Source organism: Tupaia chinensis, unplaced genomic scaffold (assembly GCF_000334495.1).
Source record: "Tupaia chinensis unplaced genomic scaffold, TupChi_1.0 Scaffold000117_2, whole genome shotgun sequence".
Lineage (NCBI taxonomy): Eukaryota > Metazoa > Chordata > Mammalia > Scandentia > Tupaiidae > Tupaia > Tupaia belangeri.
The window spans coordinates 629,505-645,530 of NW_006159583.1; the positions used below are offsets into that span (position 1 = coordinate 629,505).

The window sequence follows — 16,026 nt, forward strand, 5'->3', positions numbered from 1 at the left end:
CCGGAGAACTAACAAAGAAACAAGATATACATTGTTCCATATGGCTCATCTTGAAAGGAAACAGGGAGCCAAACAACACAGCTACCTGCAAGGTACTTTGCCCAATCAAAGAAAACGCAGCCAAGGTGTTAGGGCCCTTCAACAGAGTTGCAGCATTTGTAATAATGTGTTGCATGCTATATTTGAAGACATACTATGGCATGTTGGAAAGAGCTCTGGATTGAAAATCAAACCATTCCTAAAGCTAGCCTTGACTACATTTTCATACAGTTTCAGGAATGTTTTAAGGGCAGTCAAAATATTTGGGGCTATTTAGAGACAACTTCAGCAATTATTAATAATGTGCCTGATCTCTTCACATTGTAAGTGATACAAAAGGCCAAATCTATTAGTCTGCATAAAAAATAGGTTATAAATACACACAAATTACCACAAACTTTGACTTTATTGATACCTTTCCCCATATTCTCCTCTGAGTCTCAACTCAATTATCCTTCAGGTTACCACAGATATGAGGTCATTAAGAACAAAAGCATATAATGAGAGACCGGGTATAATAATTTACCTAAAGTAGAGTCAAAGACTATAGATTGAAGTGGAAAATTTCCTTAAAAATTGTTGGTGCTCAGAACAAATTATAATAAGTCATCAAAAGAGACCTTCGAAATAGTCAATACCTGAAATTCATCTTTGAGATGTGAAGAGTTAGTCTGGGAGTCTATTCTAATCATATCGAAGTATGCAGCTTTGAATTCACAGACAGGTATGGCAGTTTCTCCACATAAGCAGGCTTCTAAAATGGCATCATGAATAAAAATGTACTGTTCCTGGCAAAAGAAAGAAAAAAACTTCAATCTAGTATAATAAAACTTTTCTGCCATTAAAGGGAATGAAGACAGAATTTTCCCTATATGGAAATAATAATTAAAAACACTAATCTTTTTCTTTAGGTCTTGATAAGTCAGTATAGCTTATATATATAAAAAAATACTCCTGTGTTTGATAAAGGTTGGAAGACCAAATAAGAAAAGAGTTCATGAAAGATAAATCAGTGTACCTCTGTCTGGACCATATTAATACGACGAGATCTCAAGGCTTTGACACAGTTGTAGATGTCAACAACACCCTCTCTTTCAGCCATGTCCAGCATGATGTCAATCACAATGTAACAACCAGTTCGTCCAGCACCAGCACTGAAAAAGAGATGGAATTTAAACCATTGTAAGAACCACGTTTGTCTTCGTAACCCTAACCAAATATCTTTTTCACTGTCATGCAAAACCAAATTGATGAACAAAACACAAGACACACAATGTCTAAATGCTTTGTGAAATCTTGTTCATATAAAAATAACTTTATGTAGAGTATATGCTTTGTGATAAAATAAGGATTGGAACAAGAGTTCCAAGTTATTTCTAGATTGAAAATGTGTGATGCATCGTTCAAGTTCTACACTTCTCTCAGTCTTCATTTTATGTAAATGTACAGAATTTCAAGCTCTTAGGATTGGTCATATAGTGGACTCATGCTTTAAAATGAACAACAAGTTGAAAAGCATTCGTACTCATTTAATTGTAAGTCCTTTGGTAAACAGTGAGAGAATGCTGGTTCCCTATCTTCAAGAGACTCTTGTAAATACTACAGCAAAAGAACATTAATTCCAAAACCTTCAAGTGGGAAATCTGAGAAGCCACAATTCACAGGAAATGCTGAGTGTGGAAAGAAAATGATGGTTATTGAAGGGAAGGAGACCAATAGTAGAAATATTCAAATTGCAATGTAAGGGGAACATAAAAATGAACTGCTAGATGTAGAATATGACCGACACCAGGTCACAAAGATAGCCACTATCTCACTGTATTTTGTTCAAGAGTTGAATCATAATATACTTTGTTAGTTACCCCCTGGGAATATTCCTCTGATATTATGTATACAAGACAATAGAGCAGGACCAGCAGATGGTGTAATGGTTACGTCTCTGGACTCCCATGTAGTCCACTGCAGTTCAAGTCCTGAACCCATGAGTTTAAAACTCATGCCAGGTGTGTACATGTTCAAAACCCCAAGAGGACAAGGGATTTCTGGGTGGCCATCCCTCCTGGGTGTGTGTGTGTGTGTGTGTGTGTGTGTGTGTGTGTGTGATTTCTTACTTTCTGTTTCTCTCTCTGGTGAATGCACATACTCTATCGCAAAAATCTCTCTAAAAAAAAAAGTCAATGGCACAAAGAAGTTAAGGTTTTGTGTTTTGTGTGTGTGTGTGTTTTTTTTTAAAATAAAGATTGTATTCAGCTTCTTTTCTAAAATTCTAGAGATGTCTGAGTGTAAAATGACACCTCTATTTCAAGAAAGCATCTGAGAATCTCGGAGCACTTCTGAAGCAAGCAATTTATAGGAAAGTAAACTTCTATAATAAAACTGAATTGAAAACCTATTCATTACATTTTCTAAATGCTTAGATTGTCTGGTAACATCATGTCTTTGTTATACAGTGTTGGTCACTTGGCTTAAACCCACTGTGCTTTTAGAAATTTAAGCAAAAGATATTGTGGCTATCTCTATTTCTTTTATTCCTCTACCATCTTCTCAATCACTGTTTCCAAGATTTGAGACAGGAAAGTAATTGAAACAAATGTACGTCAGATTTCTTCAGGAGGACTGAACAGAAGATTTTTTTCCCCCGGAGTATATAGTATCTGATCCTTTACCTTTTTTTCATTCTGTTTATTTTTTCCCTCTTTTATACATGGTCATTTAAATCCTGAATAGATTGGATTTTCAGAAAGAAAAATAAAAAGCTTAAGTACAATCTCTTATGTAGTTTGAAAGGCTAGTCTTTGAGAATTGTGTACCTAGTATTTAGGAAATGTTTTTCTGATTTGACACTTATTTTTCTGGTCACATCTCAAAATGAGGCCATGTAATTTGCTTTTAGTGTCTCTGAATGCTTGTTTTAAGAGAACTCTCTAATCAGAAGACAGTCTGGATATAATGTTCATGTTTTTTGGCATATATTTGCTGAATCTCACTGATGCACTTTTCAAGGTCCTCAGATGGGATGACTTAAATTTTTTTTCTTTAAAAGATAGCTGTCTTACAGCACAAATTTTTGCAATTTAGGCCATTTAGTAACTTTGAATGTCTCAAATTTAGTCTTAAAAGCTGGGGTTCAACTGGGAATTTACTAGATTGGCAAGAATCTCTTTTTTAACCTACGATTCTGTACAGTATGGGATTTGCAAAAATGATTAAAAAAAACAAAACAAAAAACAAAATCACAGATGTTGCCACTAAATGGCAGAGTTTCTACACTTGTAATTTTGGTTAACACTACACACATTAGGATGAATGTATGTATTTTTTTAAGCTTCTATTTTATATCTTACTTAGAACTAACTTTTATTTTGTCGTCGTTTTAGCTTATCTGTATGTAATACATGCAAGCTGGAACTTTGTAAGCACACACTAGTTTTTGTGCTTAAAATTAAGCCTGGTCTTGACACTCCTTAGAAAAAAAGGATAAAGCTGAATGCAAACAGTCAACACTATTTGGAGTACCACTCACCTGCAATGCACCACAATGGGGCCAGCACTGGGAGGGTTGGATAACTTGACTCTTCGAATAAAGGAAAGAAGCCCTGTAGCATGGTATGGCACGCCATGGTCAGGCCAGCCCGTGAAATGGAACTGTTTAACTTCACGGATTTCATTGTATCCCCTCTGTACAAAAATGTGAAGATTTGTTTTAAAAGGACCAGAATAAAATCATTAAACACCATGATGAATACTAGAGCTGATTGAAAATGATAACAAGGCCTTCAAACAAAGGATGCTGGACTAACATGGCCTGGGAGCCAAACCTTAGTGTAAAACAACATCAAAGAAAGAAAATTAAAAGTCTTGCTCAGTTCTATAAATCTGGGTAAATTTTATTGACCTTGACAGCTTGTTTCTTGCTGGGAATGACAACACATAAAATTATGAGGGGAAAAACGCAGAAATGGGAAAGCTAAAAAGCTGCCCTACTGACCCGATGCATTGAGTTTTCAAGTGGTGTATAAAAGCAACTTTCCAGCTTCTCACCCCACAAAGAGATTTTTAATGCCTTGCTTATCCATGTTGAAAATGGTTTTGAAGCATAGCATGTAGGGATTTTCCAGGACAGTGCTACTCTAGATTGGTTTGTGAAAATATACAGACAGCTAAACTGTTCTTTGGGCAAACTATTTTTCTTAGCTCTGTGAAATAATTCAGCACACAGAGTATTATTTATAGTAACAAAAATACAAAATGAATAAAGCACAGCATCCATTGTTGCGCTTCTCTCCTATTGGGTTAATTTAAGAGAACCCAATACATGCACATTTTAAAGCCTTCTCCTTCCATTTTGTTTAAAGAAGCCTGTAGATTAGGATAGTACAGCTTGGAGAGCCTAAATGAAATACTGCAGAATTTATTTTTAAGAATCCACATTTGTAGCAAAAGAAAAAAAATCTCTATAATTCTAAGTAGTAAGAGCTATCTGAGAAATCACAATTTCGATGGTTTAATCAGGAAAGGTAGAAACATATGAACTAAATAAATCAAAGGGAGAGAAACAGTTTGTGTTTAGATTTTATCTTATACAGACTAATATCACCCAAACCTTGGAAGCCAGCGATTATGTCTTATAATTCTTTGTAATTCTACTTCCTAGCATAATACTGTACACAGAACTGGACTCAGCAAATAATTATACTAGTCATAATGATTAAAACTGTCATGGAACAAAGAATGTAGAAAAAATCACTGCCCCCACAAAATCACTGTTTTCTAGTCCTAAATAACAATAATAAATACAATGATGTTTCAGTAAGGACTGTATTAAATTTGTGTATCAAGCACACCTACATTCTAGGATGTGATACTTGTCTCTATTCCTTGACATTTTATGTCCTTTCATACACTTTCGTGTTTTTATTCAGTTAAGACCTGTATTGTTCTTGCTATCCACTCTAAAATATTTTACATTTTTTAAAAAATATTGGGACAGATTTTTAGTATATTTCTTTTTATTGATAATATAAAGAAAAACTACAATGTATGAATACTCGTGTTTAGTCACTTAAATAAATGATTGAGTTTCACTTAAAAATATCTCTGGTTTGGGACCAGCAGATGGCGTAATGGCTATTTTGCTGGACTCCCATGTAGTTGACCACGGTTTGAGTCTCAGACCTGGTAGCTTAAACTCATGCCAGGAGCCTGTGTGTGCGTGCCCAAGATCCTGGGAGGAGAATGAAGAAGAAGGAAGAAGAAGCGATTGCGGCATGGCCATACCCTGGGAGGTAATTTCTTGTTTTGTGTCTCTCTGTCTTTCTTTGTCTTTCTGGTGAGTACACGAGCCCTATAGCAAAAACCTCTCAAAAAATTATTTTTTTTCTACTTTACTTTGTGTAAAATGATTTCATTTTCAGATAATTTTGTCTTTTCTAATAGTTTCACAGATTATTCCTTTTTTCATTTGGTTTGCTAAAACTTCCCAAAATGTTAACTTCTACATCTGTGGTTGAGCTTCTTCAATATACTGAAATAATGAAATTTCCTGCTGGATCTCACCACAGTTGAAATATTTTTATAATCATAGTTAAAAAAAAAAAAAAGGAAAAGAAAAGAAAAGGAAAGGAAAGTGATAGATCCTGTTGTAGTATTGTTCTAATTCACTGCTGGATTTAAATTCCTAATATTTGCTTTTGAAATTTTTTTCATGTTCTTAAATGAAATTGGTCTAAAACATGTGCATGCAAAAGAGAGAGCAAACAAGCTTGAATGAGTGCTATCTTCATCTGACTCTTATCACTATAGGTTTTAAAATACATTTTGTTGGTCTTAAGGTTTAGTATGGCTTACATGGTTCTGCTAACATAAACATTAACTATTCTTTGAAGAATTAAGAAACTTTCACTATAAAATTACTGTGCAATTTAAATGGCAAATGGTAACAATCATTCTGTTTTCTTCTACCATCTGTGCTGGTTTCTAACTCTTTATTGGGCCAATTTTAAAGAATTTTTATTTGCTAAAGATTCAGTGTTTCTAGACTAAAATTTGTGTTTCTAAGTTTATACATAATTTTCTATAACTTTCCTAATAACAAGTATAACTGTATTTTTGTTCTCCAATGTTTTCTAATATTGCATATTTTGTTCATTGTAGCATGTTTACAGAATTGACAGTGGTTTAGTTACTTCATTGATCTTTTTAAGGAACTAGCTTTTTAATTCATGTTTCTTGTTTGTGTCTTTTATACTTAATTTTTTCCTTTGTTACATATTATTGATTTTTTTCTGATTCCCTATCTTTAGTACTTTTTTTAACATGATTTTAAACTGACTTTCAACGTAACAAGTAATTCTCTTAAAAATAAAAGTCATTATCATGTTACCCCTGGCCTCTCTTAAAAATAAAAGTCATATCATGTTACCACTGGGATCAAAACCCTCCATAACTATTTAACTCACTTTTAATACAAACTCAAATCATCAGAATGCCCGCAAGGCCCTACTTATCTAGCTCTGTGGTTTCTGACTTCATTTCATATTTCTTTCCTCTTCACTTACGCATCTCTGATAACTCTGCCTCCTGGCTATTTCTCATTGTGACTGGAATGTACATGCCTCTCAGGCCTCTGAAATGATTCTTCCCTCTATCAGAAACATTCTTTCCTTGGACATAACCCATCATTTCCTTATTTCAGGTCTTTACTCACATTATTTTCTCTGATCATGCTTTTGAAATTGTAAAATACTCTCTTCCTTATATCAACAATATTCTTTACTTCCATTCTCAACCCCCTTTCAGTGTGCTTTGCATACTACATGATATGTTTGTTTATTTAGGCAGTAGCCTGCCTTTTCTTAATAGATTACACACACTACAAGAACAAGGATTTTAACATGTGTCCCAGCTTTATAAATATGTCTGGCACATGACAAGCTCTGAATAAATTATCTGTGGGACAGACAAAGAGATGGACAGATCTATAATATCATCAAAACAAAAATGGACAGAGATTTAAATAGAAAAATGTTTTGAAAAACATATTTAATTAATTGCCAGAGGGCATATCTCTTACTACAAAGAGATTAGAGAGAGAAAGAGAAAGAATTCCTAATGGGGCATGGTTATGCCACAATCCCTTCTCCTCCATCCTATTGGGGTTTGGGCTTGCAAGCACATGGTGCCTGGCCTGTCTTGTAAGTTGCCAGGACATGATATGAAACATGGTCAACCATGTGGTATCTGGCTCCCTTAACCACTAGGCTATGGGGTCAACCCAATATTCATATTTTTAATAGAATTTTAGAATACTTACCCTTTCCAGGGTGAATGTCCTAACTACATATTCAGCAAGTGGTTCCATTTCTACACAAGTTACTTTGAAGTCACCATATACTTCAGTATCATCAGGCCAATATTTGTAGCATTTAACCTGAATGATAAGAACACATAGGCAGACCTGACTACATAATACATGTTAGTCAAGATGATCTAGTTCCAGTGATAAATTTTTAGGTCACGATTAAAACACAGTTTTAAAAAAATCTATAAATAATCAGTTATATAATGAATAGGAAGGTTTTGTATACTCTACAAAAACTATACAAGCCTGATTATGTAATTAGACTCAAGTATAAAATCAAAGCTTATTTTATTATGCAATAAGAAATCACATTATTTCTCAGTCATTAAAGGTCCAGTTAGGAGCACTTAGTTTATATACTATGCCCTATAACTTCTTAAAAAAACAAATGGATGTTATTTAGGCAGTAGCCTGCCTTTTCTTAATAGATTACACACACTACAAGAACAAGGATTTTAACATGTGTCCCAGCTTTATAAATATGTCTGGCACATGACAAGCTCTGAATAAATTATCTGTGGGACAGACAAAGAGATGGACAGATCTATAATATCATCAAAACAAAAATGGACAGAGATTTAAATAGAAAAATGTTTTGAAAAACATATTTAATTAATTGCCAGAGGGCATATCTCTTACTACAAAGAGATTAGAGAGAGAAAGAGAAAGAATTCCTAATGGGGCATGGTTATGCCACAATCCCTTCTCCTCCATCCTATTGGGGTTTGGGCTTGCAAGCACATGGTGCCTGGCCTGTCTTGTAAGTTGCCAGGACATGATATGAAACATGGTCAACCATGTGGTATCTGGCTCCCTTAACCACTAGGCTATGGGGTCAACCCAATATTCATATTTTTAATAGAATTTTAGAATACTTACCCTTTCCAGGGTGAATGTCCTAACTACATATTCAGCAAGTGGTTCCATTTCTACACAAGTTACTTTGAAGTCACCATATACTTCAGTATCATCAGGCCAATATTTGTAGCATTTAACCTGAATGATAAGAACACATAGGCAGACCTGACTACATAATACATGTTAGTCAAGATGATCTAGTTCCAGTGATAAATTTTTAGGTCACGATTAAAACACAGTTTTAAAAAAATCTATAAATAATCAGTTATATAATGAATAGGAAGGTTTTGTATACTCTACAAAAACTATACAAGCCTGATTATGTAATTAGACTCAAGTATAAAATCAAAGCTTATTTTATTATGCAATAAGAAATCACATTATTTCTCAGTCATTAAAGGTCCAGTTAGGAGCACTTAGTTTATATACTATGCCCTATAACTTCTTAAAAAAACAAATGGATGATGCAGTAGTTCCCCCTTTTACACAGAGGATATGCTTCAAGACCCCTCATGGATGCCTGAAACTGCAAATAGTATCATGTTCTCTATATATGATTGTTTTGCATTGATAACCGAGACAGCTACTAAGTGACTCATAGGTAGGTAACATATGTAGCATGGATACTCTGAACAAAGGGTTAATTCATGCCTGGGGCCTTATGCAGCATCATGGCATGTAACTTAAAACTGATCAATGATTTATTTATGGAATTTTCTATATAATATATTCAGACCATAGTTGATCACAAGTAACCAAAACTAGAGAATATGAAACTACCCATAAAGAGGGGCTAGTATATTCCATTTTAAGTGTGTTATGTCGTTGCACATTTAAAGACATGAGTGAGTCTCAACTATACATATTTATGAGATAAACCTTTTCTTTTTCCTCTTACCCGGCCAACCTCGACTAAATTTGTAACCATCACGATGCAGGCAGATTGTTCTTGCCAGATCATTCTCCAGAAATCATAAACTGTTTCATGAACCGGGCCTATAAAAAAGTTAATTTGAATACTAAGTTATCAGTCAAATTTTATACTCAGTAAAAAGTTTACATAAGATAAAATGCAGAAGAAATACATAAATAACCAGAAAGGTTCATTAAAGGCATAATATTTTTAAAAATGTCATTAAAAGTACTTGAATTCAGTTCATATGTAAATTTACACCATAGGCAAAAACATAGGCATGTATATGGGTTCTTATTCAATGTGCCCTCTTTTAAAAATTTTTTGGGGATTATTTTATTTATTATTATTATTATTATTATTCTAAAATTTTTTATAGGACATATGTGCTTACCAGAGAGAGACAGAGAAAAAGTGAGAAAGCAAACCTCCAGGTCTGGGACTCAAACCACAGTAGGCCGTGTGCAAGTCCAGTGCCCCAACAGCCACACCACCCTGCTGGCTCTGGTCAATATGCTTTCTTTATGTACCAGTTTAGGAGATGATATTGTTAGTTTCTAAGGTACATGTCTTTGTCATTAAGTTACGAATATGTAAACAATAGGAGTTTATGCCACCATCAACCAAATAACATGTATTACCAATTAAATACATGTGGATCACTTATAAATAGGGCATATCTATAAGTTCATAAAGAAGCATCCTTACATACAAGGACACATCCTAATTTTATCATACATTATCATGTGCACACGTCGTAATAGTGTGGGCAGGGCTGTACTCTCCTCAGCAGCCTTAGAACTAGACTACCACTATGGCTAATCAAACTTCAAAGAGCATACAGTAAACTCAATTACCCCACAGATACATGACACATATAGAAAATGACCTCTGTCAAAAAGCAAATGTAGTGGACAGCAGGTGGCGTGGTGGTTAAGGCTGCTGGACTCCCACATGGCTGACTGCAGTTCGAGTGCTGGACCTGGCAGCTTGCTTTCTTACTTACTCTCTTTCTGTCCCTCGCTGGTCAAATTAAAATAAATAAAGTTTCTTAAAAAAAAGAAAGAAAGAAAGAAAGAAAGCAATTGTAGCTTTTATTTTATTCTTCATTTATATAATGCAGATGTGCAAGTTTCTCGTCTGATGGCCAGTAGTCAATTCAGTCAGATAACCAAAGATGCTTTTCTGATTGGATTCTTTTATCCTCCAGTGTATCACTATGGGAGAAGATTTTCCTGTTTTCTTATTTTCCGAGAAGAATGTACTTGACACAATCCGTCTAGTTCTTTGCTGTCTCAGTGTTAACCTGTCAAGCAATCACTGGAAGGTAGCAGAACATTTCATCCTAATGATCGTGGGTTCACTATAACCCAATGGTCTTAGGTACTATCATGTTCCAGGCTGACGAACTATATTGAGAAGACAGGCACTTTATACAAGATGATACCTCTTTCTTTTCACCCAAAATAAATGATTTGGGCCACCAGATGGCCTAGTGGTAAAGGGAGCCAGATCCCATATGGTTGGATGTGTGATTCAAATTCTGGTCCCGGCGGCTTGAAAAATACACTGAGTACGTGAACATGCAGTCCCCAAATCCTGACAGGATGGAGAAAGGAGAAAGGATTGCAGCATGACCATGCCCCATGGGGGAATGGAGAGGGAATGTATTTTTCTCCCCTTGTCTCTGTCTCTCTTTCTCTGGTGAGTGTGCACACTCTCTGGCAATGAGAAAAAAACTAAGTAACTCCTCTGCCCAGAACTATTAACTAGTGCTTTGAGATACCTGGGTACCAAGGACCAATCATAGTAGCTATCAACAAGTTACTATCAGTAACTATCATCTCTTTTAGTTTTAATTAAAAAGTAAATCAAGCTTAAGTTTTTTAACTGTTTATCACAGATAAAAAAATTGTACTGTAGAAATGTAGGAGGGTTGATATTTTTTTCAATTAATTCAGATAATATTACACAAAAGAAAACTTCTATGGATGAATAAGTAAGTTTGTTTGTTCGGCAACATTTATAAAGATGGAATTTTTACCTTGGGTCGCAATGTAGTGGCTTGGTCTCTGGTAGCCCTAAAATAGGAGAACAGATTTGTTATCATTTTATATCAGTATGAGAGATAAATGAATGAAGGCATAAAAAGATGAAGACAACCACCTGTTAAGGTTAAGTTATAATAAAATAGTAAAATATCCAGAAATGAGTAGTGAACACATAGTAGTTCACTTCTCAAACCTATGTCATCTGAAAGGTAAGCATGAAACAAAAATTAAGTATTTAAAAGGCTCTGATTAGAATATATATTATATAATTGAGATTTATTTGCTATGGAATGACCTTATAGATTTTGTTTGGTTTCACTAAAATGTTTATGCCTTCATGTTAATCTTTAATCATTCATTTCTGGTAAAGTTGTATTTAAAATGATTAATTCTCATTTTGTCATCCAAAAGTACAACACACTGCATTACACATGGACGAGAACATATTAGAACCATAAAAAAAATAACAGAACATTCCAATGTTAGAGCTGGACAATGCATGTGTGCCTCAAATCAAAGTCCTGCTGAGACATTTTTAGAGAATATTCCTGTTCTATGAAATGTTTAGGAATCTGCAAAAACTATTTTGTGTGTGCTGATAATGTTAGTTTACACACACGTAATTATAGGTACACACATATATAGGGAAAATACTTTTTACAGATGCATCTTATACTGAACAGAGAATTTAGTAATTCTTTTTTTAAGTGCTGAAAATTCTATGTAGTTAAATGTTTAATAGTGTTCAATACATTATTTCTGAAGAAGAATAAATTGTCGCTCTTGGTTGGTTTTAATGACAATAGACTGTAAGTTGGAAAAAATGATGATATGATAGGGTTAAATTTTGAATTTATTGTGCTTTGGAAAATGTCTGTGGCAGAATTTATGCACATACTGGTGTGGGCAACTCAATGTGCACAGATCAATGCACGTGAATGGAGATCTCCAACCTAACATTTGTAATATTTGGTTCTTAATGTATCAACAAAGCATAGTAATTTATGGAAGAATTATTTTCTGAACTGCATAAGCATTTCATCTCCTGTTCTGAATAAAAAGTAACCAATTGCAGAAGATGTCTTTTAAGTACGATCAGCTAATGTGAGAGAGAAAAATCACAAAATTGTGTAGTAGTCAGCCAAAATACACTGGGGTCTTAACATACGGTTGGATAACAAATCTTATTAAGAACACAGTTCTGCTGTATAAACCATTAAACTATAAAGTAGTGTTATAACAAGACTCCAGTGTACATGTCTTGGCAGAAAACCCAGGTTACACTAAATAGGTAAGAACGATTACAGATTTGTAAAAGAACTGTCCATTTTTTTTTATTCTAAAAAGCAGACCATTAGCTTTCTTTTCCATGATAACATGTCTGATAAATTTAAATAATGAGAACAAGTTTATGATCAGAAATTTAACCAATGTACTCATATATTCTACTTAATAAAATACATTAATTTGACTTCAAAAATAATTACAATTCACAAAATAACTATAAAACATGAACTTAATAAGTGTGATGAAAATGATTTCCTATGTATGCAAACTAGAAAAAGTTGGGTCCTGATTTTCATATCTTTTATCTATAGAAGCGTATACATAAAATGCTGCAGCATTTAATACTCCTCTCTTCTGAATTATACTTATGCGTACTCTGAATCAAGTAATTTCGGCACATCTAGATTTTAATTGTTAAGAGCTGAATTTTAATGAGTGCTAAATAAGTACTAGGCATTGTGCTAAATGCTCACCATGCATTATTACAACATTTAATTCTTACAACAAATAGATGAGGTTAGTTCTGTTAATATTGTTCCCACTGTAAGATGGGAAAACTGAGGCACGCAGAGAGAAGTCATGTTTCCAAGATCTCCAGTGTGATTCTGAACCAGGTAATATGACCAAAGATCCTGTCCTCCTTCTATTCCCTCCTTGCCATGCTTTTTGATCATTTTTTCCTTTACATAAAAAATTTGCACGTAGATATGAATGTAACCAAAATTTAACAGTGGAATGTATTTGTATGATTCGATATATATGTGTGATATGTGTATTTTATAATCACAATTTAGTAATTACTTTGTCCGAGTAATTGCATTCCTTTACAAGCCAATACCACACACCACAAAATAGTATCCCTATTCATTTTAACATCAGAAGAGTCAAATGTAAAAAGTAAAATTTCAGTAACGCTAATACACATCATACTATCCAGCTTCTCACATATGTTTGGGGAAGGGTAAGAATAAAAGCCAGAAACAGAAATTATCAACAAATAAAACTGGAGGACATAAATTGTCAGAGCTAAAAAACGGTCCTGTTTTTCTAAACAAGAAGAGGGAAGGAGGTAAGATAGCTCTTTACACATGTAAAAGAATTACAAAAAAATGAACATAGATATACTGTATGAAGCCAATTAGGTGAAGCATGCAGAGATAACTAGTAGTAAGCATTAGTAATAACTGTAATTAAGAATATTGATAGGAAATATTGATAATAGGGTACTGTTATTTACATATAGTGGTACTTACATCCCTGTACAGCCAAATCTACAGCCCAAACCAAAGTCAGGTGTGAAAGAAAGCACAACAACGTCAGTAAGTACTAGGACGTAGAACAAGGAAAAGTGTACAGTTTGTTCTTTATTTTTAAAAGCTAGTAATTACTTTATAGGTAATAACAACCAAAAAGGTTCACATAATGAAGCCAATAAAATGGATCAGGGAACTATCAAAATACTTACATCTATATAGTTGGCATTTATGTAATCTGAAGAAGGATCATCCTCAACAGGTTGCAAAATTACTCTTGAATGATCATCTAGAAATTTTAAATTAAAAAAAGAAAGCTATTAAACTCCCCCCTGGTCTGAGACAATGTCACTGGTAGACACTTAAAATGATTCAGTAATTGGTGATACTCTATCCATAGATTTCTACCAAATTGGTCATGTAGAGAAATACAAGGTTAATCAACACCTACTTACTACTACAATGATGACGTACTGCGAATAAACCTTTGATGGATGGCATCTCCACAGTTAGGAAGTTTCTAGGGAACACTATCTGATGAGTCATCCTCTAAGCCATGAGCTTGGCTAATGAACTGAACTTGCCTAACTTTCACTTTTGTTTCTTAGGTATAATTTTAAATGGGTAGGGCTGGATTTTTTTCTTTTTTTTTTCTTTGCATTTTATAGCAAAAATGCTATAGACCTAGACAGTGAATTTTGGACCTTGCTCTCCATTGTATTTCTTTTTACTTCTATCTATCTATCTATCTATCTATCTATTTATTTATTTTTGCCATAGGACATGTGTGTGTGCTGGAGAGAGACAGAGACAGAGGAGAGAGAAATTGATAAATCATATCTCAGGGAGAGATAGCCACACTGCAATCCCATCTCCTCCATTTTCTTCCAGGGATTTTGGCATACACGCACATGCCCAGCATAATTTTTCAAGTCACTGAGCCTGGGGAACTCAAACTGCGGTCAGCCATGGAGGAGCCCAGTGCCTTAACCATGATGCCACCTACTGGATTTTCTGCTCTCTATTTCTTAATTCTTGAGAGTCAAAATTACAATCTGACAAACTGTTGAACTACCCTAAAATAACGGAAATTCAGGATAAACCGATCTGAGTAAATCAGTAGCTAGTTGTAAGTTAAACTATCTGCGACTTTTCTAACTGTTCCTGTGATTACATGATAAAGAAAGACTTTACTTCTCCTGCGTGAATATGTTGAAGACATAATCAGGAGGAAAGCCTTATGATAAATAATGGGACCAACTGGAGTTCAGGCACTAATTCCAAGTAAGGAAGAAAGGTATACGGAAAGAGTAACACTCCGAACTTCCACGTGTTTGGTGGGAGTGTCACAGTGATGCACAACTGAAAAGATCTGTTCCATTATCCTGATGTTCTTAGCTGTTTAATAACACACCCATGCAATATGAAATCAAATAGCAAGTTATCTCCACAGGGTGAAGAGTGAGTCAACTTAATTCATGATGATAGTAGTGATAATTTCAGAGTCGCTGTTAATAATCAATGCTTTGTTAATATTAAGTAGATTACTAGATAAACAGATGTGCCAACTTCTAGGGATCTCTTAAAGTTTAAAACCATGTAAGAAGTAATTGCAGCTCACTATTTGTCTTTGTACACACAATATTTACATTCACCAAGAATTGTATGGGAACTTACATGCTATAATGTTTCCATATCGGTTTTTTGCTCTGTTTTGATCTTTTTTAGCAACATCCCAAGATGCTGACTGTCCTTCAAAGAAGCTCTGAGGGAAAAAAATTAACAAGCAGACCGAATTTAATGTATTTTTTTTTTGAAACAGGTTTATCTGTTCTGAAGGCTAAAATAGTAAAAGCCACTTTCACAGAGAAGAAGAGACTTCACAGTAGTAAACAAGTTTCATTCTCAGATCTTAAGCCTGGTTTGCTGAACTCATACTTCTACATTTTGTTATGGATTGAGTTCAAAATAAGGACAAGGAATTACTTTAGAGAAAAAAAGGCCTGGAAAGTATTTCAAATTTAAGACAGCTGTAACTTTCTGAGACGCAGGTAGAAAACATTTTCAATTTTTTTTTTCCAAAACATACTGAATATTAATGTACCAAAAACTGCAAAAAGTACTTTTAAGGAGTATCTTGTAAATATGAACTCTTTAGCATTTTTAACAGCAAAAAGAAAATCTACTTCTGTCCATAACAATTCATTTAATCAGACACACTATATCACATTTCGGTTGCTTTGAATATCACAGAAAAGACTGAGC

The 16,026-nt window shown here is 34.2% G+C and overlaps 1 protein-coding gene across 5 annotated transcripts in view; it reads right to left on the reverse strand.

The window, feature by feature from the left end:
* Positions 1–16,026, reverse strand: part of PTPRK (protein tyrosine phosphatase receptor type K) — a 665,572-nt gene that overhangs the window by 13,030 nt on the left and 636,516 nt on the right. For 3 of the 5 annotated variants that reach the window (XM_006144265.3, XM_006144264.3, XM_014586201.2), the window contains 9 exons: positions 15,439–15,526; positions 13,974–14,050; positions 13,762–13,779; positions 11,215–11,251; positions 9,156–9,253; positions 8,279–8,395; positions 3,563–3,717; positions 1,058–1,193; positions 678–827 (listed from right to left, as the gene is read on the reverse strand). In XM_006144265.3, coding sequence (XP_006144327.1) covers positions 678–827; positions 1,058–1,193; positions 3,563–3,717; positions 8,279–8,395; positions 9,156–9,253; positions 11,215–11,251; positions 13,762–13,779; positions 13,974–14,050; positions 15,439–15,526 — 876 coding nt within the window. The remainder of the gene's footprint in view (positions 1–677; positions 828–1,057; positions 1,194–3,562; positions 3,718–8,278; positions 8,396–9,155; positions 9,254–11,214; positions 11,252–13,761; positions 13,780–13,973; positions 14,051–15,438; positions 15,527–16,026) is intronic. The other 2 variants (XM_006144267.3, XM_006144266.3) reach the window with 1 other exon arrangement.